We start from the raw sequence: 24,603 nt of genomic DNA, 5'->3' as shown, positions 1-24,603 counted from the left end.
ACGAGCTGTATTATTGTGTCGGTCGGACCAATTTATAAATATAACATTCGAACTCCACTCATACTCCCGCAAGTTCTACTCTTGGTCTACTTGAGTGACACTTACCAAAGTTTGAGTCAAGTGCGAGTTTGATTAACGAATACGAGTCAATGATTATTAAGTTAGCTCTTTTAACATTATATTTGTGCACGTGTAGCATTCACGTTAGTTACGGCTTTTAGTGCACCTTCAAAAACTTTATGAACTGTTGCACTATATACTCACCTGTATCATGGTAAGGACTACTGAAGTTTTTAGATTTATACAGCAACATCTCGGTGCTTTTTTCTCTTAGAGAAATCAGGAAACTCGACCAATGTTCGTAACCGTAAGTAAATCCTCCAAATATACATTTACTGGCGTTCCCGTCTTTGCGGTATCCATCCCTGTCAGCAAGATAGGCCGAACTTGGAAACCGGTAGCCTTCGTTCAGGCTGGTAGGATCTCTTATCTCTGCCTATATTTGTAAATATTACAATAGATGGTCTTCAAAATCTGTTTAAAAGCATACTTTCAACACTGCAGCAATCTTTCAAAATCCACAAAAAGCATAAAAAAATACAGTATTTAGCCTACTTTGTATTTTAAAATCCACGAGCCGAATCCGAGCTTAAAAACTCGAAAGAAATATTTCAGCGTCTAATGTAAATTGTTCATATCATGTATATAATTTCGTTGTAAGTAGTACCTAAGCCTATAGTTCCAGCATACGTGGCAGAAAAGTACAGTACATCATTTTTTTAATGCGGTTCAGACAATATCTCTAATTAAGGTAATTCTGCACGTCTGATAAACCAGAAGTAATGGCGTAACGCCACAAGATATAATATCATAACGTTTAACACGTTAAAATCTTTCATATAATGTCCTAAAATCTGCTCTCTTTAATCATGGGCAAATATCTCAAAAATAAGCATAAGGACCTACTATCTTTATTTCACCATTTACAAACCATACATTTATTTACGTCTGTGAGAAGTTTAATTAAAATCTACATTGTAGAAAAGGTTCTGTTAGCGTAAATGATATCGAAATTGTGATCTTCCCATAGGCGCAAAAAGTTAAACTCGCGACCCTATCAGTTTTATTTGCCAAGTTTTCTTAGTATATTCAGAATGTTTTTTTAATATCATGATTTAATCAAATACTACTTCGTAGAAAAAAATGAACCGAATGTGCAGAACTACCTTAAACTAGGGCCATATTTGATAATACCTCTTAAGAGTTGTCTATTTAAGATATTCGATACTTTTCTTAGATTTTCATTTAAAACCAATATTTTAGAGTTAAGGAATATAGATAAATGCTCAGTTAAATATAGTTCGCTTTTGGTTTTGCCCCGTTTATCAAACAGTATTTCAGTTGTGTAACCGATGGACCGTTAACTCCGCAAGAAACTGCCAATTTTTTCACATATATTTTGTGTAGGACAAATGATGCCAGACACATTGTCCACAGAAAACATACGCCTGGTCTTGGCCTTGGGACGAATTTACGATCCCATGATCCGTAGAACTGCGCTCTCCCTCGCGAGCCGAGCTGGCGGACTATCACGTTGGTAAAATGTAAATAATATTTGTCTTCTTACTGATTTTATCAATGCCGCTTAATGAGTTACTATTTAGCTAAAATATTTTAGCAAGTTAAGATATTTTCTAATGAAAAACTTCAAATGCTTCATGTTATAAGTATGGCCTGTAAAAGTTCTCACCACAGCTACATTGAGTGCATCACCAAGCCTAAATTTCATCAAAATTCAACAGAGTCTGGGAATCTGTCGTCATCTAAGGAGAACATATATGTGAAGAATGGAGTTAAGGTTGATATTTTCCACGCATAAATTTCAACGATTGCTTCAGTGACAATAATGTCAAATTTCGTGTGTTTCCTGCCGTCAAATATTGCTGAAACAAACAAAACATGCCAAAATTAAAGACATAAGTAATTCATATAACCTTTAACTAAAATAGAAGCTGGATCGCAAAACATAATTCTACAAGATAGTGTATGTATATAAATGGTTATTTTTAATGCAAATTACAGTCCTATTGTAAAAAAAGTTCTGAACGCATGAGTAACCGGATTTGACATCGCAAAGTCATTTATCTGGAAAACCGAGAATGCACTTTCAATTTTTGGTTTAAGGTTTTCGCAATATTCATTATTATTTGGGTGTTAACTGGAAAAAAGGGCCTCCTTGGAATAGTGGTTAAGGACTTCGAATCTCTTGCCGCTCTCCGCCGTAGCTTTGGTGTAGAATTCTTTCATGTGAGGATATCGTCCATCTGTTAACGGAAGTGCGATAGTTTTACCAAGATGCCCGACCGTGCGTGAAATAATGCCCTAGGGTCTTCTTCAACCATTTAAAGTTGGAATGTCACCATATAAGCAATAACTGTGCTCTTGTGACTTCAAAACCAACAAAAATATGTTAGCTGAAAAATGATCATGCATGTCGATCTGTTTAACAATAGTCGGGACCGATTAAGTCGAGTTACCGACATTTTAACCAACGTTGTAAAATTATCTTGTCATTTCCTTCATGTTATGTAAATAATGACAAATATTTTATGAAATTTTAAGAAAATCACATGAATTCTGACAGAATAATGAAACATTCTATTTCGTTTAAACATGACTGATATGCAAGTCTGGCTCGGTAACTTACCTCCGTTTTCTGATGAGTCTACCCATGCGCGCACACTTTCACCACTAAATCCATAGACAAGAAAAGCGTTAGTCATGCCGGGCACATTGTAGAATACATTTAGAGCTGATCCTTGAATATACAAAAGTAGGAAGCGATAATTCCAACGTTTCCAACATTATTTGAGAGAATATTGTTTCACTTCATGCATTTAATCTAGGGGGTTTAAATCAACAATAAATGGAGCACTTCTTCTAGTTGAAGCCGCTATATAAAGCTATTTAAAAAAGGTTATAACGATATCAACTGACTTACTGTTATTGCCTGTGGAAGACAGGGAGAAACTCGTGGGACAGAGTGGAATGGAAAACCGATGGTTGAGAAACACCTGTCTTACTCAGACATGTAATTTTTTTGTCTACCGTTAATACATGTATCATTGCAACATTTTCAAAGATATCACTCATACACTTCTCTGTCATACAGTTTTTATTCTACCACTACTTCTTTTTTCGCTGAAAGAGGGCTGACGTGTAAATTTGGCTTAATACGTCACCCTGTGTATACGTCACCCTGCCTTTGCACGACGGGTGCTGACGAACTCTTTTTTTAAATATATTTTGACTTTGATCAAGATTTCAGAAGATGTTATGATCGTTCAAACATTTCATCATGCGTACTGGACAAACTACTCGAGTACCGAGTATTTTAAAAAGGTACTCTGTACTCATCAGTACCGAGTATTTTAGCAAGGAACACTGTATTCATGAGTACGAGTACCAATAATCTCATGCAGTGATTTGTCGCTGAATAAATCATTGTTTGGAGTTCAGATGCGAAGGAATTATATTACGAGGGCACAGCCCGAGTGATATAATAATACGCATCTGAACGACAAACAATGATTTATACAAGAGCAAATCACTAAATGAGATATATTATTTCGATTCTAACACGTTTCCAAGGATTTTAAGTACATCCTTGACGACATTCATTAAATATTTGCCCGTTTTCATTTGGTTTCTTTTCCAGCGCGCCGCTATGCCGTTTGACGCTATGACGTAATACTTGTGACGTCAGAACAGTGATTTGTTGTCTAATAATTCACTGTTTTCAGCCTTCTTTGTTTAATAGGAAATTGAATCGGATCGTGTTAGAATATTTCTTAAACATTGCCGTCATGACTTTAGAATTGTAGTTTCAAACAGACACTATTTGACTGGCAGAAGTCATTGCACATCTGCGGTGACAAGAGCTTGCTTAATGTGTATGTCATTTCTAGGGCATCATTTGTCAGATGGCGTAAACGATGAATACCCACAAAGATCCTATAGCATGTATTTAAAACCTCTAGCTAGGAACACGCCGTTTGAGCCAGTGTTCATTGACCGCAACCGTTTGAACTAGTGTTCAATGACAGGAACTGTTTGAGTCAATGTTCATTGACCGGAACCGTTTGAGTCAGTTCAATGACCGGAACCGTTTGAGCCAGTGTTCATTGACCGGAACCGTTTGAGCCAGTGTTCAATGACCGGAACTGTTTGAGCCAATGTATTGACCGGAACCGTTTGAGCCAGTGTTCAAAGCCGGAGCCGTTGGAGCCAGTGTTCATTGACTGGAACCGTTTCAGCCAGTGTTCAATGACCGGAACTGTTTGAGCCAATGTTCAATGACCGGAACCGTATGAGCCAGTTCATTTACCGGAACTTTTTGAGCCAGTGTTTATTGACTGGAACCGTTTGAGCCAGTGTTCAATGACCGGAACTTTTTGAGCCACTATTCATTGACCGGAACCGTTTGAGCCAGTGTTCATTGACCGAAACCGTTTGAGTCAGTGTTCATTGCCCGGAAACCAAGAGCGAGGATGAGAGAGATCAAACTCTGATGAACATTGTTTAAAAAAATCAGTTTTATATAACTGCGTATTTTGCACACGGTTCAAACTAGTTTTGAAAGGTAAATATAAATGGCTTTTTATTGGAACACTCATGTAACAATATACATGTACTTTAAATCCATTTCATTTACTGATTATTGTAAATTAAATGAATCATAACACAGCAATAGTAATGTTTGTATTATAGGATTCAGTCTGTCAGAATAATCAAGTTAAACATAATATTCTATTACGTACCCACTCCATCTGCGTAGAAAGTACTTCCATTATGCTGCATTTTAGCCCGTACAACAACAAGACTGGGATATTCTCCTAGATTGTGTTTCAGTTCATAAAAAGAGTCGCTGTCTGAAACGAAACGTTAACTTCAAATGTATACTGTTGAGTTGGGTAAAAGCCTCTGTCACTGCAAATATTAAAGAATAAAATTAATATAAATTAATTTAAAAATAGATACGCTAATTCTGTGACAGTTATCACGAGTATACAGTAAATCATTTTGAGTGTACGTGCTCGTCCATTGCAGTAGGCCTTGGTACGATAAAGATGATGGATGACGCATTTTATTTCCTGGATTGACCTTTATCTTTTGGTTGCCATAAGACTACAACTGAAATATTTTGATAAAAATTATGCTGGACTTCTTTCGGGAAGTAATGAAGCGGCAATTTGACGTCATTTTACTTAATAACGCTCTCTTACCGGTCCGCGCGTCAATTTTTGTTTTGTTTAGCACAGTATTAATCTACAACTTGACCTTCAACTTTGATTAACTGCCAATAAAACCGAGCCATGTTAGAATTTTTATTTGTTCCTTTTAAAAATATATAGGCCGAGTGTAGTCGACGTAATTACATGTATCTAGAAATATCCGAGTACAACAAAGGCGAAACTTTAAAATCAAGTAAATATGTGCAAAATTTAATACAACACTGTCGAATTTAGTCTCTAACTTTCCAGATAGAATCATATATATCTACATGGCTATTACCTGTAGAACTTTTTGCACGAAGCACTCTCGAGTCGTCTAACAAATCCGGAACTGGAAGTGATTCGGATTTCCAAGCTTGTGCTCTCACCATACCGTAATCCTTCCAGTGGTATTGCAATCCATCCCACATATAGCTTCCTTGAATAAAGAGTTAAGATTCTATTACTTACTGCATTATATTGTGACTTACTTTTAACATTTTAATATTCGCATGTTGTTTGTTTCACGACAGTGTACATTTTACAAATAACCATGTGGATCATTGGTCAGGTATGCAAAGTATTGAGATTTTTGTTAATTAACATATCTAAAACGTAGGCTAGGAGCAGATGAGGGGAGCATATGCTTTGCATCCCCCACTCCTCCAAAAACACACACTCAAGCCCATACTTTTGACCCAAAAACTGGGTTTTCTCAAAAATAACAATAAACAAAGGCACAAAGGCCAATCTGAGAAAGATATTGAAGTATACAGTTGACACTGTGTACATTGTATTGCCAATAGGGAGAAGAACGTATTTTTGTTGTCCAAAACTTTTCAGGGAAAATATGGGTAGGTTCATCTGGTCGGACCTCATTGACCTCCCCCCCCCCCCCCCCCCCCACTCCCCCCACACACACCCTTCCATCCCCTTCCCAAACACCAACTTTTAGACAGCTATTAAGCTAATATATAAGATATGGCGATAGACAAATAACTAGTCTAAATGCGCACCGATCATTGCAGATTTGCTTTTGTATCATTGAGACCCAGATTTCAGCTAGGTTTGTACAACGAAGTAGTTATTGACACATCAAGATACCTTGGTGTTATTATGAAACATTGACAGCATTCATTTTGCATACATGGTGAAAACATTACAAGTAAACAACGCTTTAGAGTCCTCGCCTTTAGAAGCGCAACTCCTGCATTTACATTCAGCAGTATTATTGAAAGTTAAGTAACAAAATATATGAAAAATGATGATGTATTTTTTAAAATTATCCGACAGTGGTCCCCCTGCCCCCCTTCCCACCCCCACCCCTACCCCCGGCAACGTCCTGCTGAGCCTAAATTTCACAACTTCTTCGTTTTTCAAAATAGAAGAGTTATGTTCTTTTTTTTCTTGTGTAATCACCTTTTTTGGGAATGTCAATATGTGCAACACTACTGGAGCCTAGTGTATCATTTTATCAATAGTAAAAGTTTTGATGTAAAAATAGAAAAGTCTTCATGTGTTTGACGGATGACAGGAAAATATAATGTATTCTTATGCTTGCAAAAAAATCAAATCTGTAAATGTAAATTCCAGGAAATATTTTACCAACTTTTGAAGCCTTCAAAGTTAAACTGAACAACCGAATTAAGCTAGAACAAAATGATTGCGTTGATAAATGACAACTTAAGAGATATTTAATCAAACTTTACATGGCTTTTTTGATTAAACAGACGAGGGAAACTAGTGCAACTCAACACTCTTTTTTCAGTTGTTCATCTGACTTTTCCTCCATTTATTTATTACTTTTCGAAAATGTTTTCACTTTTTTCTTCATAATTTTAAGTTAGAAAATAGCGTCCTGAAATTGTATTATTCTTTTGTATGTATTCTGAATAGTCAATCTATACTTATTGTAAGGTCAGTATGGGATGGTTCCCCGACCCATGCTGACCGTTTGACGGGGAGAATAAATGGGGTCACTCTATTATATAGAAGGCTTGTATCATCTCTTTTTTGCAAAAACGTTAATATAACAAGTTCACCATGATAACAGAACTTCGTAAGGCTTTTTCTTCTTTTACAGAAATACCACACCAGCCTTAAATACTTCCTACCAAGCAATAGAGGGATTTACACTTGGCGAGATCCTTAGAAACGGAAGTAAATTTGCTCGCATGCGCACACAAAAAGACATGACCGCACAATATAAACTACGTTAAAGTAATATAACATTTCAATTTATCCGATCAATACGAGTCTGTATAAAAGTAAATTACCACTAAGGACAAAGGAAAATATATGTAAATCTTTGCACATCCGTAACTGCCTTGCTCAAAATGAATAACTTCAACTAATGCGCATTGTAACTGGTGATTATAAATTCATACTGAACAGGCAATAAGCTATTTTTCAGCAATTCTGATCTTTCGTCCCGAGAAGGAATTAAACAATAAATGAGATATATTCATTCGGATAGTAAATTGGTGGCAACAAGCATGTAATAATAAATGATCAAGTGCTCATAAAAATCTTCTACTTTCCCTGATGTACTCTTGAACTGCTTGAAATATTTGAATGTTGATAACATCGCTGTGATTCCGGTCCCCATTCAATAAGATATACATGTAAAGTGTAACGGTGCAATAGATGGAAGTAGTCACAAGCAAACGGGTTCTGACATCACTATAACGGTGACATATTGAATGGGTTCCTGGGGATGCGATATATAAAATGTAGGAGTCAAACATAGCATTTCAATAAAAACGCTAAGTTTTTCATTAATAATTAAAAATAGGATATAGAAACATCTTAAAGTATAGTGCATATTTTCTTATTTACAATAAATCATTACGCCCTCTTATTCTATGATACGAGGACTAGGATGGCGTTGATTACTGTCAAAACGATCTAATGATACTCTATTATATTATTGTAAGTTATAGAGTATACTTGCTCCTTGACATGAGATTGGCATTCCAGGTGTTACGTGTCCGGAATGACGATACATTGATAAAGCTTTCATCATAAATATACACTACGGCGCTGTTTTGGTCGCTGTACTCGCCTTGGTCCGGGGAAAAACCTGAAAGAAAGTTGATTTTAAAATTTATGGTCCAAAGAAACACAGCTAAATTCATTGGTTTTGAGAGATAAGAATTAATTTACGGTCCGCAGAAAATAACAAAACAAACAAATTAATACATCAAAGCAAAATATAATGAAGTAATCTTCATATTTAAAACTGAAAAATGAAATCATGATCCAACTATTTCCAGCACACAACATGTTTGTGTTCAGCTTTCTAATTGTGAAGACTATATCATAGGTAGTTCTCAAAGTCAGTTAACTGTTTGGACTCAGCTGCTTTGATATTTGTCCCAGATCGCTGACCCCTAGAGGTGGCTTTCCTGTTGATCTGGCTTCCACAAACATACTGAGAAGACGCGTTTTGGTTCGTTTGGTCTTGTAAGCAAGACCGGTATCTATAATATTTACATTTATATCGCATTCCTGTGGTTAACGTATAAATCCCTTCAATACCATTACATCAAAAACATTGATTGGTCTCCATCATTCTGAAGGACCAGAAAATATAACAAGAAGCCAGTTTTACAGGATCATATTTTAGTACAATTAGAAGAGCCATAACATAGGCTTTCGTAGATATTTCTAGTACACATTTAAGTATTATATATTATCTTAGTAGATATTCTAGTAGGGAATATTCACATTTTATATTTTATTAAAAATATTTCCGTTACTAGACTTCCGTTTCTAGGCTTACCAAAACAATCTCCGTTTGCAATTGTTTCTTAATTGACAAAAGCAACTTCCGTTTCTATGTTTGCGAAAATAAGTTCCGTCAGCAACTTTCGTTCCAATTTTGCAGAAGCAACCTTCGCTCCTAGGTTTGCAAAAGCCACCTCCGATTCTTGAATTACAAAAACAACTTCTATTCTTATGTTTGCAAAAGCAATTGCCATTCCTAGGTTTACAAAAGCAGCTTCCGTTCCTAGGTTTGCAAAACAACATGAATATTCAAACAGTTTACCTATTGCATGAAATACATAGCCCGAAACTTCCACCTGAACATCGACTAACATCGGTACTGTCCTTAGACCATGTTCCAGCTCTAGGTACCAATTGTGTCCACCTTTACGTATCGGTACCCAGTCGCTGTCATAATCCGCTTTTGGCAAGTATTTTCCTTGTGCTATAATGAAATATACATACAAGTACTAGTAAGAACAGGACATAATACGTTAGTTTAGTTCTTTTAAATTTCGACTTTTAACGCTGATTTTTTGTTGACATGTTGAAATTTGCATGACAACTGTCAAGTTAACAAGTTTTCGACTTTTCGCGTAAATTTACACCACGACAAGTTAAAGTCTAACTGTCACGTCGAAATGTCGATGGCGGAAACAAGATTCCGTATTAGTCCAATCTGCCTTTCCCGTACTGGGAACTATTTTATAATACCAAACTAAGAGCTTTCATACCTTTACAACGGCCATTAACATTATTGTACCCTCCGTTGCACGCACATTTATACACATTCAGAGTCGACATCAGAGTACAAACAGCATGTTTATCCCGACATTTATCCACAGCAGGGTTACATTCAGCGTCCACTCCCTTGTCTTCAGACAAAATGAAATATTGAAGATATTTCATATTCTAAATATATACCAAGTAAATATATTGAAGGATCACTCATACTTACTGAACAATTTGAAATGTTTGAAATTGATTGCAAAGAAAAGTTAAAATAATTTGTCAAAATTTCTCCGGATGAGTATAACTGATACACATATTATTTATTATCATTTAGTGAGTCGAGACAAGCTGATAATGAGTTTTTAAGCCGAAGACTTAAGAAGTTTGAACCCCAAACCGAATTACTTTATCCATATGTTTTTGTTTTTGACATTTTTTCTATAAATGTTAACTCATTTTATATTCTTTCCGTAAAAAAGACCCAAAAAGTTGTTTTATGAGACAAGCTTCTTTATTTTCTACGTATTCTAAATGGGTCAGATAAGGCAACGATAGTCAAATTAAAATATACGTTCGTGAAAGTTTTATTTTCCTATCCTGATTGCCCAAAATACAAAATTATTTTAGCATAAGTATAGATTTCTTAAACATATTAAGCGTAAGAAATGACATGAATATAAGAACTGTTGTAATTTATTTATTGACGATTGTATATTTGGCTAAAATTCACGAGAAATGCAAGTTTGTAAAATTATGATTTCCTTGGTTGTGTATTGCCAGTGCTCCATTACAGAAGTATGGTGGCTAATATAGGACATTTCATAATGTCGCGCTGGGGTGCGCGCGGTTTATATAGCACATGTCGTCGTGTCGTCCTGGCAAGTGCGCCAACGCGCTATAATAAAATTTTGAAAGTTTCGTAGTGTCGTCTTAGCACGCACACGGACGCCTCAAAACCAAACTATCAGCGCACCACAACGCAACGCAACACAATAAAACATTTAATCTGGTATTGCAAAAATCGTGCTTCCGCACGCGATATGACGAAGTTTCGTTGTCTCGCGATGGCACGCGAGCCTGAATGGCACATTAAAATAGGCTACAAAAGCCCCGCGCATGCTAGCAAGACATGACAAAATATCCTAAATGAGAGTTTTATAGCACAGTTAAAGGCATACTATAATACTGAAGTGGTTGATGGTTATTCTACGTGTACGTCAAGGCAGTTACAAGCACGAGGGCTGACACTAGGATAAAACAAATGACGTTCTGCAATCTAAGGGACTGAGCCCTTTACAAGAAAGAATTTTACACCCCATCTCTAGCGCGGAAAATGGATTTAAAGTCACTGACAGTATTAGTAGATATCCTAGTAGGGAATATCGACATTTTATAGTATTAGTACTGCACCGGTAAGGCAACCCTCAGACCAAACAGTTTTCGTGTGAGACCACTATTGCCTATAGATGCAGATAATGCTCTTCCGGTTTGCAGCGGGCAGAGATGAACTATTGTATAACCAAGAGAGAGAGGAGAGAGAGAGAGCGTTTAGACTACCCACGATACAGATAAAAGAGATTGTTATCAAAACATATTTATTTCAAAAGTTCATTTTGTTTTTAATAGGACTCATGAGCCAGTCTATTTTGGAAAAAATCTCAGAGAAATAATTATTATACCAGATTTATATAGCCCTTTTCATGATCAATTTCACGTTCAAATGCGCTTTACATAGTTCAAATGCAGCCACACAGGGCGTATAATTCATCCTCTAATAGTACAGAGCGATCTGACCAGAGGGACAGAGTGAGACAAAGCCCCCGCGACAGAGAGATCAGAAATCAGATACAGGCCTGTCCGGCTAACTTAGCCTAGCTCGTTGCGAATAGACAGCCTGGTTCTTTAACGTATAGCCCACTGATACACGCAATGATTGCCTGGGTTCCTGACCAGTACACCTCTAGTTAGGTGGGAAACACTGAAAAGCGTTTCTGAAAATTCCCGAGTAGCTGCCGGGGATCGAACCCCCGACCTCAGGATTGGAAGACCAGTGTGCAAACTACTGAGCTATCCGTCCACCTATTAAATGGTAAAATTATTGCATGTATGTGTTCATTTCAATATTGTACTTAGAATAGAGACATTCAATACATTAGAATTTTAAAAGAATTTAAATCACTGAAAAAATCATATCTCTAGAACAGGTTCCTGCCAATCACTATAGTCATAGTTCGGTCAAGCGGCTCCGTTTGGTCGTTTTAAGAAAAATATTTTCGCACGCAAGGACGAAAGAGGTCGCGAATTCACATGTGTTTACACTAGTCTTTCAGCATACCGTACATATAAATACACACTTGTAATCAAGCCACATTCGATGTAGTGACTGATATGTTTCATCCATCATTTTATTCGAACTCTGATCGTAATAAGATATTGTATAAAAAGTCATATATGACTTACCATTTGGTACGCAACTTGGAACATTCCCCCAAGATCCAAATTTATGGCATGTTATTGTATTCTGTTCATAGTCGTGTATGTAATAATCTTTTTTTGGTATCAACATAAACCTCTCGTAACAGCTTACTCTTGCCTGTGCCCCCGTTGACGTTCCGTTGATTGACGTGTCCGCAAACCCGTTAGAAATGACAGGTGTCGGACATCCACCATTCTCTGAAATCAATTTTGAATATATTCAAATCAAAATTATTAAGGACTGTTGAAATATATTTTTGAGAATGAGAAATCCTACTATTTTAGTATTGTTATAAAGAATCAGCAAATGTATGTAGATTTTCTATGCTGTACTTGAAAATAGTTTTTATTGACTTGTAAACAACAACTGCAACAGCCACCAAACAAGGAATTGGATAAATGGCGAGGCTTTGTATACAATGAATAGCTTTCAACTCCCCTGTGGTGTTTTTGACACTGACCATTCCTAGTTGGTGCCTCAGTTTGTCCACTAAAGGGTATTTTTCCTCAAGGATATTAATGTTACAATTATATCTTTGCCTGTTTTTAACCGAGACAGTTTTGGTGACATCTGTGATTGATATTAATTTGTAAACAATAAATCAACCATTGCACTTCCAAGCAATGGGTTAAATGGTGTCGTCTATAATCTAATACTAACTTACCTTCGTATATCCAGCTTTGAATGTAGACAGACTCGCTGTGAGATATTTCTGAATTTGTTCCATAGCCAAATGACTCTGCGATAAATATTGTAGATTCATTATCGAAATATTTCGGCTGCCAAAAATTAAACTTATTGTACTTTGTTTCATATGTATAAGAAAGGCCACCGACGGTTGCATATTTTATGGTATTTCCGGCTTCTGACGGCGCTGGATACCCGAGATGCATTGCTCCAGGAAACCGGAAACCCTCATTAGCACCACCTGGCTCTTCTGCTAGAACCTGCAAATCATTTTAGGTATATATTCAGGTGATCAAGACACTCCGCCCATCTTCTTACACTCTATTTTAAAGTGTTAGCCATTTGTCAGTTTTAGTATCTTTTGAAAATAAAAGGCCTTTAGAAGATTAAAATTGGTATAAAGTATTCACCTAGTACTAAAAATAAAGCCTTGCAATTACCCTATCAAATTTTTTACAGATTTTTCAAACAAGAAATGTTTTGACAGAATAATACAGGCTATATTATTAAAGGGAGCATAACTTAAAAAAAGATAATCTGAAATGAAAGTCTCAGCAGTATGTACATGTCCATTTCATGCAAGTTCCATTTGAACTGGATGGCAACTGTAGGAGTTGAATTCACAACGTACAGATGTACTCGATACATTTCAAAGTCAAAAAAGGCTATAGCTCAATAAAACAAGGAGCCGCAAGATCATGACTCAGGGTGTATGCCTTAAGATGTTGTTTTTTTTAAAGATCAGTTTGTAGGTCTTATCACATGGTTTGTTGAATGTGAGTATGTACCTAAGTGGGTCATTTATGTGGGCTGTAAGAACAAAGTTGTTGCTCATTACAGTTTTAAGTTTAATGGTCATGTGTGGTCAAGGTCATTTATAGATAAGGCAGTTTTTGTAGGTTTTGTCACAGTTTTTCAAAAGATAATTTCCCGGAAGCACAGAGCACCCTAAACACAGCCATAGAGCCACGTATCGCAAAGTAGGCCTACAACAAAATAGAAACTGTAGCGGAAAGATATTGTAGATATTGTAAACAAGCTGCTTCAAAATAAAAAAAAAAAACACCTATAAGCAGTCAAAACTAACTAAATGATAATTGAGGTTGAAGTTATACTGTGCATCTGAAATGACTAAATCTTCAGTTTCCGTACCGATAGTACAAAAATTATCATAGACAATGCCAGAAAAGTGCCATTAAAAACACTGTGGGGAATCACATGATCAAAATAATCTCTAAACCAAGGTTATATTTTAAAGAACATGAATAAATTTCCTGTCATGATAAGATATGAAATTTAAACATAGCCTATCATATGACTAATGAAAATTGTTAAATTATCATGGAGTTGACAATAATAATAGATATCTTGTAATTACAAACACTAAGGAAAATAAGAAGTATCAGTTTCTTGAAGTTTTCCAGATAATCAGAAGGTGATTGTGATTGAAATCTATGTAGTTTTAGGATACATGTATGTTGCCATATGATAGGCTATATTTTAGATTTACAGCAAAAGATTCTTCAATATTATCCGACATTATTCATAAATTTATTTTGGTTTAGAGATTATTTTGATCATGTGATTCCCCGCAGTGAAAAAGTGAAGTCACACTGGGGTAACGGAATTGTTTATCATTTCTTATATGATTTCTGGACGTTTTCTTGGCGATTTACGTATAAAAAGTGTGAAATGTTTCCACAAATACATGTACCCGACCTTTTTTTTTAACTCCTTACAGCCCCTTTATCTTTTTCTGTATTTTGCATATAAAAATGTAGTTTTAGGTAGAAAATAAATGCACGCCATCATTTCTTGGTGGTTTGACTATATAACTGATTAATTTTAAAAAAGTAATGAAAGGCCCGGAAATCATGTTTACCGAAACTCGAATCAGCGAGGTTTCTAACTCATACTCAACATCAACGTCCCACCGCGTCGGAACTTTGCCCAAATTATATTTTGTTACAACACGCTGGTTGTATAGAGGTGTTATAGTTGAACATTTCCATGCGAATATTTCGGCCTCTCCCTCGGATATAACCATGTCAAACCATGTATGTTTTCTGCCGTCAAATATTGCTGAAAAACAGAATGTGAATATTCACGTGCCCGCAAACGTAGCGACCTTTCGTATTTGCATATTTTAAAATACAAAACGTTATTTTTTCCGGCAAAAAAAAGATTCATAAGGGGGCAAGGGACAGTAAATTTGAAAAATCCACAAATCTGCGCTGATACCAGTGCGAAAAAAATCATAAAAAATCCAGTTTTGAAAAATTCCGGGGAAGTGTTAGGCGGATGTATTGCATATACTTAACATTTCATCATGTGACATTTTCAGCCTGCCGATTCCGTTATTTCTATTAAAAAACGAGTAAAACGTCCGTTCCAGGACACTAAATGTTTTAAAAAACGAGTAAAACGCCGGTTCCAGGACACTAAATTTTTAAGCAAAAATGACCCAAAATGCACACCTTGTGCGACCTGTACCGTATTATCTGCAAATGACTGACCTAAAACGTATGTATAATCTTTAAAGTATGTGACCAGACGAAAATAATGGTGGGAAGAAAAATGTCTCCTGGCCGTTTACTTTTTCCGCAAATGAGCTGAATCTGGATGGATGGATGACCGTTTCCATTTCGTCTGATTTCCGTTACCTCAGGTAAGATTTTAGACCCGGCCGTTTACACGGAGCTAAGCATATATTTATTTTTTTGACAAAGAGATAGTGTGGGTATTGTTATTCAAACGGTTGTTGTTACCAAATCTCAAATGTTGTATTGAAGTGAAATTGCCCAGTATTATTAAGATATTAATTAATTGATTGTATACTTTATTGTTTTATTTTCAGGGTATTATTAAAGAAATGTATGAAAATCATAGGTGACCGATTATAAATGTCTATGAGTGTACGGTTTACGCTCGTTATTTTATGTTTTCGCTAGAAAATATAGGTAGGTATTAAAAAATCCTGGTTTTACGTTCGAAAAACTTAGTTTATTGATCGTTAATCCTAGTTTTTCGACCGTGAACCTGGGTTCACGCAATTATTGGACAATTGGCATGCCCATACTATAGCCTCCTGTTTACACTGACGACACGGCAGGAGAACCATGTAGAGTACGATATTTTATGAGATAGAGTCGAACTTTTAATTGACATTCGCTCTTTGGATTTAGACGAATCAGACAACCTTGTATCCAGTAAGTTCCCTACACATTTTATTCGCACCAATGTGCGAGAGAATTTGTGGCCTCATATCAAATTAATCCACAGTGTCAGAACATGACATATTTTGACATCATTAAGTACATGTTTAAGAAAATATTTTTAGCACGCATGTATTAATAATCAAAATAAGTATTCATCTTGAGAATAAAAAAACAACAACATTGAACACGAAATGAGCCGAAACTATAGCAAAACCTGAGTTGACCAATATGATTACCGGGGTACTAAATTAAAACTCACAGTTATTGTTTAATTGTGACCTTTCATTATATGCAGATAAGTTTACATCTCGTTATAATCAAGGAAATTACCACCGTAAATTGAAGAGTCCACCCACAGTCTGAATGTGGTATTGCTATAACCATACACAAGATAGGCATTCGTTCTGTCTGGTACATCGGCAAATACCTGCATACTGGAACCTGTACAAGACAATATTTTTTATATAAAACTTGAAGTTCGTCACGTTTGAAGTATTCAAAACAGCCACAACTGCTTCCACAGCATTGAATTTGTCTCAATTTGTAAACAACGTCAAGGGCAATACGGTGATTTCGTCGACCGGTAAATATTAGTTTGAATATTTTTTTTTTTAAACCATCAGCAAATATCTTATTTTTAAAGTTTAGATTGATTACCTCTATGCATTTAATCGCCGTCATGTCTGCAGCCGTGCCATACACAGTTATGTTTATTTCAGGATACTGACTTCCGTAACCTAAAGCTATAAATTCATCCTCTGACTTACCAACGCCATCAGCCATAATCGTACCATCACCGTGATACATTTTCATACGAACAACCACAAGACACGGCAATTCATCCAGATTATGATTCACTTCAGCGTAGGAATCTGAAACTGTAAGAAGACGTGGAAGGTCACAGAGTATATTCACCACGAACATTTTGATCTTGGTTATGCTGTGCACATTTTGACATATGACATAACTTCCTCGAAAGTTTTATTTTTCTAAATAAGATTTTGTTTAAGAGACGATACAAAAGAAATTGTAGATTATGTAAAACAATACCGCCAAACCAAAGGTTCCCATCACATATATAGTATAGGTTAGTGTTTATTAGTAAACGTTTATCAAATTGGTCTGGCGCAGCTGTTTAGTGTTTGAAATTATCTTTTGTTTAGTATGTGACTTACCGGGTTAATAAACGACTTGAAGTAAATGCTGATTAAATAAAATAAATTTCCCGACAATTTGAAAAATACTGCAATGCCACTGGACAAAAATTTATTTCAAACACTAAAGTATACCAACAGGCTAGGACTACGCTTTCAAAGGTGAGAAATTCTCCGTATAATCCATATCTGTCATTAAAAGACATCATAAAGTAGCTGTAAGGATACTTCAATGTACGTCTTGTTCTGAATTTTCAAACCTTCATTCTTTAAAACAAATATTGGGTAAGCGGAAGTGTATATTGTTAGAGATTGCTTTGTGAAAATGGTGTGTATGCTTTATTTTCAATTTTGTAGCAGGGCAGAAAACCAAGCAAGTTATTCAAAGATAAGTAGTGTTTTAGGTATATACATATATATGGTGTCCCCGTAATGTGTTACAAACCTTTAGATGTATTCGCTTTTAACATTATTCCCGAATGCTTAAAGTCCTCTTTTGGGAGTGAAGATTGTTTCCAAGCTCGAATCCGCACATTCGCATCTCCAATTATCCTCACGTAGTCCCCTTCATAGGGCGACGGTTCTGAAATTTGAAAATTAGAATAATTGAAAAACACATTCATCGAGTTAATAAACCGTGCAGTTGATGAGACAACAGCTTCAATAATATACTTTTTACCAGGCAATATCTGTTTTAGTTTTCTTTCTACTTATTTTGTATGTAGTGTTTATTGATGGCTCCAGCTATATCCGTCTCAATGTTTGTAACGATTATTGTCTACGCAACCTTTACACACATCCAGAACGTAATTTCATTCAACAGGAAAATGATAAGTTTTAGTATACTTTTGGGTCACTGAGTCCATTTAATCAATTGTACAAGAGTGTTCGGCTGCAACAGGTGCGAGAGGTGTTAATTTCATTATCTCCCATGATCAGATTCAATAAGATATAGTCTGCAACAACAGTCTTTAAGTGCCATGCGGCGCCTGTAAAAAGTTATCCCGTACCTGGACATTCTGGTCCTTGGGACCATGGCTCCCCCTCAATGAATCTGTAAACTGAAATTCCACTGAAGAGGTGTGTATTTCTCTACCTCTCATGAACAAACTCGACCAGTAAAATCTGAAGAATATCCTTTGGAAGCAAACACCTAGCAAGATACTGATTGAATCTGTACAAGGGAGGTAATGAAATGTGTAACGCCCTACAAGTCTACAAGTAACGGTTTATGCTGAATTCTAATATATCAGACACACCGAAAGTACTTCATGATCCCGAAGGAAAATAAAGAATACCAGACTGTGTTGAAGCACGGGAGACTTTTACTGGCTGTCACGTGGCACTTAATGTCTGCTGTGGAGATAGTAAATAAAAGGAAGCACAGAATCTAGCCAAACAAAAAATAGCAGACTCGGCTTCATTGTTCACGAGAAGTAATAACATGTACAACCTAGGACTGGATTATGCTGAATTCTGAATTACAGACACACCAGGCGGCCTCCATAATCCCAAAGGACCAGAAAGTTTAACATACTGAGTCTTAGTATGGGAAGACCTCGATTCACTAACAAAAATCTATAAGACTATAAAAATCTTATATTCTTTGGATACGTAGTTATCAACCAAACAAAGGAAAAACAGCAGAATTGATTCTGAGAGGAAATAAAATGTGCAACACTCCTCACGTCCCTAGCACTACTAGCACCGGCTTTAGTGGAATGCTGTTATCCAGAACACAATCACAACACGAAATCTGCATTTTTTTGCTTGGTTGCTTCAAACAGATCTTCTTATAGATATCTATTTGTCAGACTGTACATCGTTATAGCGTTTTACTCTAGTATTCAAATTCAGAAATGTGCTGGCCTATTAGCGTAAATATAGATGGGTACATTCAGAAATGCTATGAAAATGGCATAAAAGGAAGCATATTTGTCACTTTTCAATCTGCTTCATGCTTAAGAAATAATATATCTCATTCAGTGATTTGTCGTTGAATAAAATCATTATTTGGAGTTCGGATGCACAACAGCAAATCAGTGGTGTATATATATCTTATTCTTACACGTAATCAAGGATCATTAATACATAAATCTTTGAAGATATATCTTTTCTAGCGCGCAGTAATGACGTTTGACGCTATGACGTAATAACTGTGCACGTGTTGCACACTAACACACCTTTTCAGTCTGCTGTTGGAGAAATAATATATCCAAAAAGATGTGATTTGTCGTTGTTTGGAGTTAAGATGCAAAGAGATTATATCACAAAGGCCCAGCTCATTAATATGCAAAAGGTTTTTATTCCAGAGCAAATCACAGTTTCAGATATATTATTTCGATTCTAGTTCACGTTATCACGCACTACTTTGTACATTTTTGATGATATCTACCGAATGAGTTTCTTTTCCAGCGCGCCGCTATCACGTTAATAACTTTGACATACAAACAGCGGACACAATTTCCCGTCTTCTTTGTATAAAAGGAAACCAAATCTGTTCGTATTACAATTAATACAAGAGATCACAGAGTGATCTTGGAGCCCACCACTGAGCCATTTCTGAATGTTCCAAATTTCAAGACTATAGATCAAGGTCAAAATCAAGGTGAAAGTTCATTTTGGTAGACAAAACTGTGCATGTGGTCCATGCATGTGGTCCAAATTTGAAGCTGTAGCTAAAGAAATGTGAAAGTAGGATCAATTTCAAGGTCAAAGTTAATTTCTGTACACAAAACTATGCATGTGCTTCAAATTTGAAGGCTGTAGCTTGAGAAATGTTGCTAATAGATAAAATCAAGGTCAAATTTCAATTCAGAACACAAAACTATGCAAGTGGTCCAAATTTGAAGCCTGTAGCTTGAAAAATGTGAAAATAGGTAACTAGGTCAGTCTAAAGGTCAAAGTTCATTTTAGTACACAAAACTATGCATGTGTTCCAAATTTGACGGCTGTAGCTTAAGAATTGTGAAAGTAGGTCACTAGGTCAAAATCAAAGTCAAATTTCAGTTCGGAACACAGAACTATACATGTGGTCCAAATTTGAAGCCTGTACCTTCAAAAATGTGAAAGTAGGTCACTAGGTCAATGTCAAAGTTTATTTCTGTACACAAGCCTATGCATGCGGTCCAAAATTGAAGGCTGTAGCTACAGAAATGTAAAAGTAGGTCACTAGGTCAATCTCAAGGTCAAAGTTCATTTCGGTACACAAAACTATGCACATGGTCCAAATTTGATGGTTGTAGCTTGAGAAATGTGAAAGTAGGTCACTAGGTCAAAATCAAGGTCAAATTTCATTTGGAACACAAAACTATGCATGTGGTCCAAATTAAATGTGAATGTAGGTCATTAGGTCAATGTCAAGGTCAAAGATTATTTCGGTACAAAAACCTATGCAAGTGGTCCAAATTTGAAGGCTGCAGCTACAGAAATGTGAAAGTAGGTCACTAGGTCAAGATCAAGGTCAACTCATGTCAAGGCTCATCTAGCCAATCAAAACTATACATAAGGTCCAAATCTGAATGTTGTACTTTATGACAAGGAGATTTTTAAAGTTTTCCCTATATAAGTCTATATAATTAAAACATGTGACCCACGGGACGGGGCCACATTTGACCCTAGGGAAATAATTTGGACAATCTTGGTAGATGACCGCTAGATGATGCTATATACCAAATATCAAAGTCCTAGGCCCTGTGGTTTTGTATAAGAAGATTTTCAAAAAAATTCCCTAAATAAATCTATGTAAATTATGAAAATAAACAAAGGGCCATAACTCACTCAAAAATTGTTGAACCAGTCTGATTTTCAGGGGGACACAACTAGGGTACCAATACATCATTCTGACAAAGTTTGGTCAAAATCCCCCCAGTAGTTTCTGAGGAGATGCGATAACGAGAAATTGTTAACGGACGGAAGGACGGACGGAAGGACGACGGACCACGGACGCAGAGTGATTTGAATAGCCCACCATCTGATGATGGTGGGCTAATGAAATAAATAGTGACATGTCGTATGTAGCATAATGCCTTACATAGAACTCTTACTTCGAGGAAATATTCTGTACAGTGGATCTTCTATAGGAGACGTTGATACATTGACATACATGTCATCGTATATATAAACAACTGGTCCAGATCTCTCTTTCGGGTGATCAGGTCGAAATCCTAAAAATGTAGAAACTCTGTATTTTGAGATTGACATCCAGAACATCTTAAACGTATATAGTACCATTACACATGCTTTTTATCATAATATACAAACCAATCTTCGAAATATTTGAAAGCAAATAAGTTTTAAGGTCATATACAATGTACTACTTAAAAACTGGAAGCAACAGCTTAAAACACTTTCTGTAATTATTTTTCTGTTAATTTCTATCTAACATGTTTGCTACCTCACACCCCAGACAGGTACGAAATTTTCCAACCAGTAAACCTACTGATTAAAGAAGTAGTTTACCTGAGGCCGGGAATATATGGTCCTTGATTTTTACCGACACATCAACAAGAACCGGAATTTCTCCTAAACCATGGTCAATATTAAGTCGAGCAACATGTTCGAGGCCGTTTATAATAGGCAACCATCCACTCTCGAAATCTGGCCATGGTAAACTTCCACCTAGAAAATATATAAATGACTAGATCTATTGCTATAGATTATTCATTATACAGTCTTTCTCTTTTTGCATTTTTGAACATTTATTTAACATATAATCAAGGCATTCGAGTGGTTTATCGTCTAATTTACCAAGGTTCAGAGTTCAGATGCGTAGGAATTGAACCACGAGGACGTTAGACCGAGTGGTTAAATACTGAAGCATCTGAACGATGAATCACAAGAAGGCCTTTATAGTTTTTATTCTGACATGCTCATTGACATATTTCAGTTCTGTGTCGAGAACTTGCGATGTTTGACTGGCTGGCAATGAATTGGTAGAGTTACCTAAATACTAGATAAAGTATCGCATATTTTCATGACACTATGAAACTGGTTTCAAATGTATATTTTGCTATTTTTAATAATATAATGATTCTATTCTTGAGCTCCAGACGAATTGCAAATATTTTATGTAGGTTTAAGAGAAGATAAATCTCGGCAGTTTTCGTAATAGTCCTTTTTTAAGCCGGCAAAACTTGGAAGTTTTAAAAAGACAAATGAGCAAATATATTCTTGCTATGAAATATTTAAAAATGTCAATAATCAAAGTAAACACTATTTTCAGTAACAGCATGCTCACTAATGAGCTACTTATCAGACCTACGGAAAAAACTTATAGGAGCTGCAACTTTCAAGAAAACACTTCTTATTTATAACAGTAAACTCACAACTCTAATCCTTATCAATTATCCAACTTAATCCAAGGTATTGAGATTTTTATCTAATGTATTCAAGAATAAATACACTATCAAATTATTTTGACCTTGTTCAATTTATAGTCAGCAATTCTCATAAAAAATTGTGAACAGTGGCACATTTTGTGGTAATTTCTTTTATTGTGTACTTTGTTTTCAAATTGGATACCAGGATGAAAAAAGTATGCTTTATGGACATACTATGACATTACTTTACAAGAGACTGTAAAATCAAATTTTAGACCCCAAAACACACCAGAGGCCTCGATCCACTTCACACCTATATTTCAAAATTTTCCAGGGAGAGAACCCCCCTAAAAGGAGAGGTGAACCACTCCCCGGATCTCAAAATTTAGACTTAAAATAATGCACAACAGCCCAGCATTTCATACCTGCTTTTCAAAATTTTCCAGGGGGAGTGTCCCCTTGCCCCTCCCCACCCCGCCCCCACCACCACACACACACACACACCACCACCACCACCATAAGGTGAGGGGAATACCCTCTGGTACCTAAATATTTATATCCCCAATATGCACCAAAGGCCATCATTTCATACCTGTATATCAAAACCTTTATAGGAGCGACCGCACTCACCCCCTCCCCGCCCAACATGGACACAGATGCCCCCTCCCCTGCCACACCTACCTCGCACTGGTGCCCCCAGTCAAATATTTCTGGATCCAGGCCTGAAGATCCTCATATAAATTGATACTGGCAATATGAAACACAACTGGAAATGTACACACAAAAATCAAGTTTAAGATAAAAATCTTACTTACCATCAACCATCCAAAATAAAAGCGAAAGTGACAAACAATACACGTTCAGTTTCTTCAAACACATCTGAAACAAAACAACCATTACAATTTCACTTTTGCAGAAACGCACGTTTCGAACGCGTTCTAAATGCAAGTTTCGCAGCACACGTTCAATACAGTGTTAAATATGTTTTTTCATACATTTTACCTGGATCGATATTTGTCACTAATACGTCTGTATTTCATCCGGTCAATAAAAACTTGTGGCCCGTGCAAAGTATCTAATAATCCAAAATAGTAAAATGCGTGTATAACGCGATTTGCACTGCTCACAAATAAAAAATAACAAAAACTGTTTATTGTCGTTTTCATGTGACCCAGTATGCAGACTGCGTAGCTGTTCCGCATGGCGTAAGTTGATTAATATATACTACTAATAAACTTTGATAATGTGGCAGTTGAGTCCAATAAGTCCAGGGGTGTTCAAAGATAATCCGTCATAAAATTATGTAGGGGCTATATTGCAAAGTAATTATTAGTTACCTGTATTAGAAAATAAACAGTGTCTATTGTATTGAGGTCAACTGCCACATTATCTAAGCTTATTAATATGCCCCAACGATAACTTGATATTTACAAACATGACTATAAATAGATTAAAATGGAACATAGGGAATTCAACATTTTTCTAACATGTTGCAATCTAAATCTTTCTAGATTTTGTACCAATTACGAATTAGCTCAGTGGCATGTTCAACAGATATTTTGCCGTGTGGGTTCGAAACTCAGCATCGACAGTCAATTTTTATTTCACTTTTGCATAAACATTAACATTCCTTCATAAGCTCTGTGAAAACACGACAGAGAGGTATCTAAAAGCGATATGGCAGATCAGAATATTTTATTATATATAAAAGATGATATTGATTAAATACATGCACTTTATCCATGCAAATAATGAAAATACTATTGTGTTAAATTAAGACATATATACAAATACAAACAATCAAAGAACAAAAATACGGAAGCAAAAATGAAAACGAATAGGAAAAATAAAAAAAAAATCTGAAAAAAAAAAGAAATCCTCATGAGGATTCGAACCCACAAAACGATTCGCTTATATCTAATTCTTGTCTGTATTTTACCCAACTGAGCTATGTTTCCATATACTTAGTGGATA

The 24,603-nt window shown here is 36.0% G+C and overlaps 1 protein-coding gene across 3 annotated transcripts; it reads right to left on the bottom strand.

Annotated features, from left to right (window-relative positions):
• Positions 1–357: 357 nt before the first annotated feature.
• On the bottom strand, positions 358–24,603 carry LOC128547456 (uncharacterized). 3 transcript variants are annotated; one of them, XM_053520367.1, is made up of 18 exons: positions 23,632–23,845; positions 23,445–23,508; positions 21,770–21,928; positions 21,355–21,474; positions 17,754–17,891; positions 16,922–17,032; positions 16,485–16,595; positions 14,819–15,018; positions 12,914–13,196; positions 12,234–12,446; positions 9,776–9,916; positions 9,325–9,486; positions 8,223–8,355; positions 5,575–5,708; positions 4,821–4,931; positions 2,708–2,818; positions 1,751–1,943; positions 358–496 (listed from the first exon to the last, which is right to left on the bottom strand). In XM_053520367.1, exons 2-17 carry the CDS (start codon positions 23,506–23,508, stop codon positions 1,789–1,791), a joined length of 2,346 nt encoding a protein of 781 aa, XP_053376342.1. In that variant the 5' UTR covers positions 23,632–23,845; the 3' UTR covers positions 358–496; positions 1,751–1,788. The 3 variants fall into 3 exon arrangements, 2 of the variants coding, with proteins under 2 accessions (XP_053376342.1, XP_053376343.1); XR_008366570.1 differs by lacking the exons at positions 358–496; positions 1,751–1,943 and having other exon boundaries at positions 4,821–4,989; positions 23,632–24,603; XM_053520368.1 differs by lacking the exons at positions 21,770–21,928; positions 23,445–23,508; positions 23,632–23,845 and having other exon boundaries at positions 21,342–21,461.

Source organism: Mercenaria mercenaria, chromosome 12 (genome assembly GCF_021730395.1).
Source record: "Mercenaria mercenaria strain notata chromosome 12, MADL_Memer_1, whole genome shotgun sequence".
Lineage (NCBI taxonomy): Eukaryota > Metazoa > Mollusca > Bivalvia > Venerida > Veneridae > Mercenaria > Mercenaria mercenaria.
Note: the sequence above shows the minus strand (reverse complement) of the source record. Positions and strands in the feature narration are given on the sequence as shown.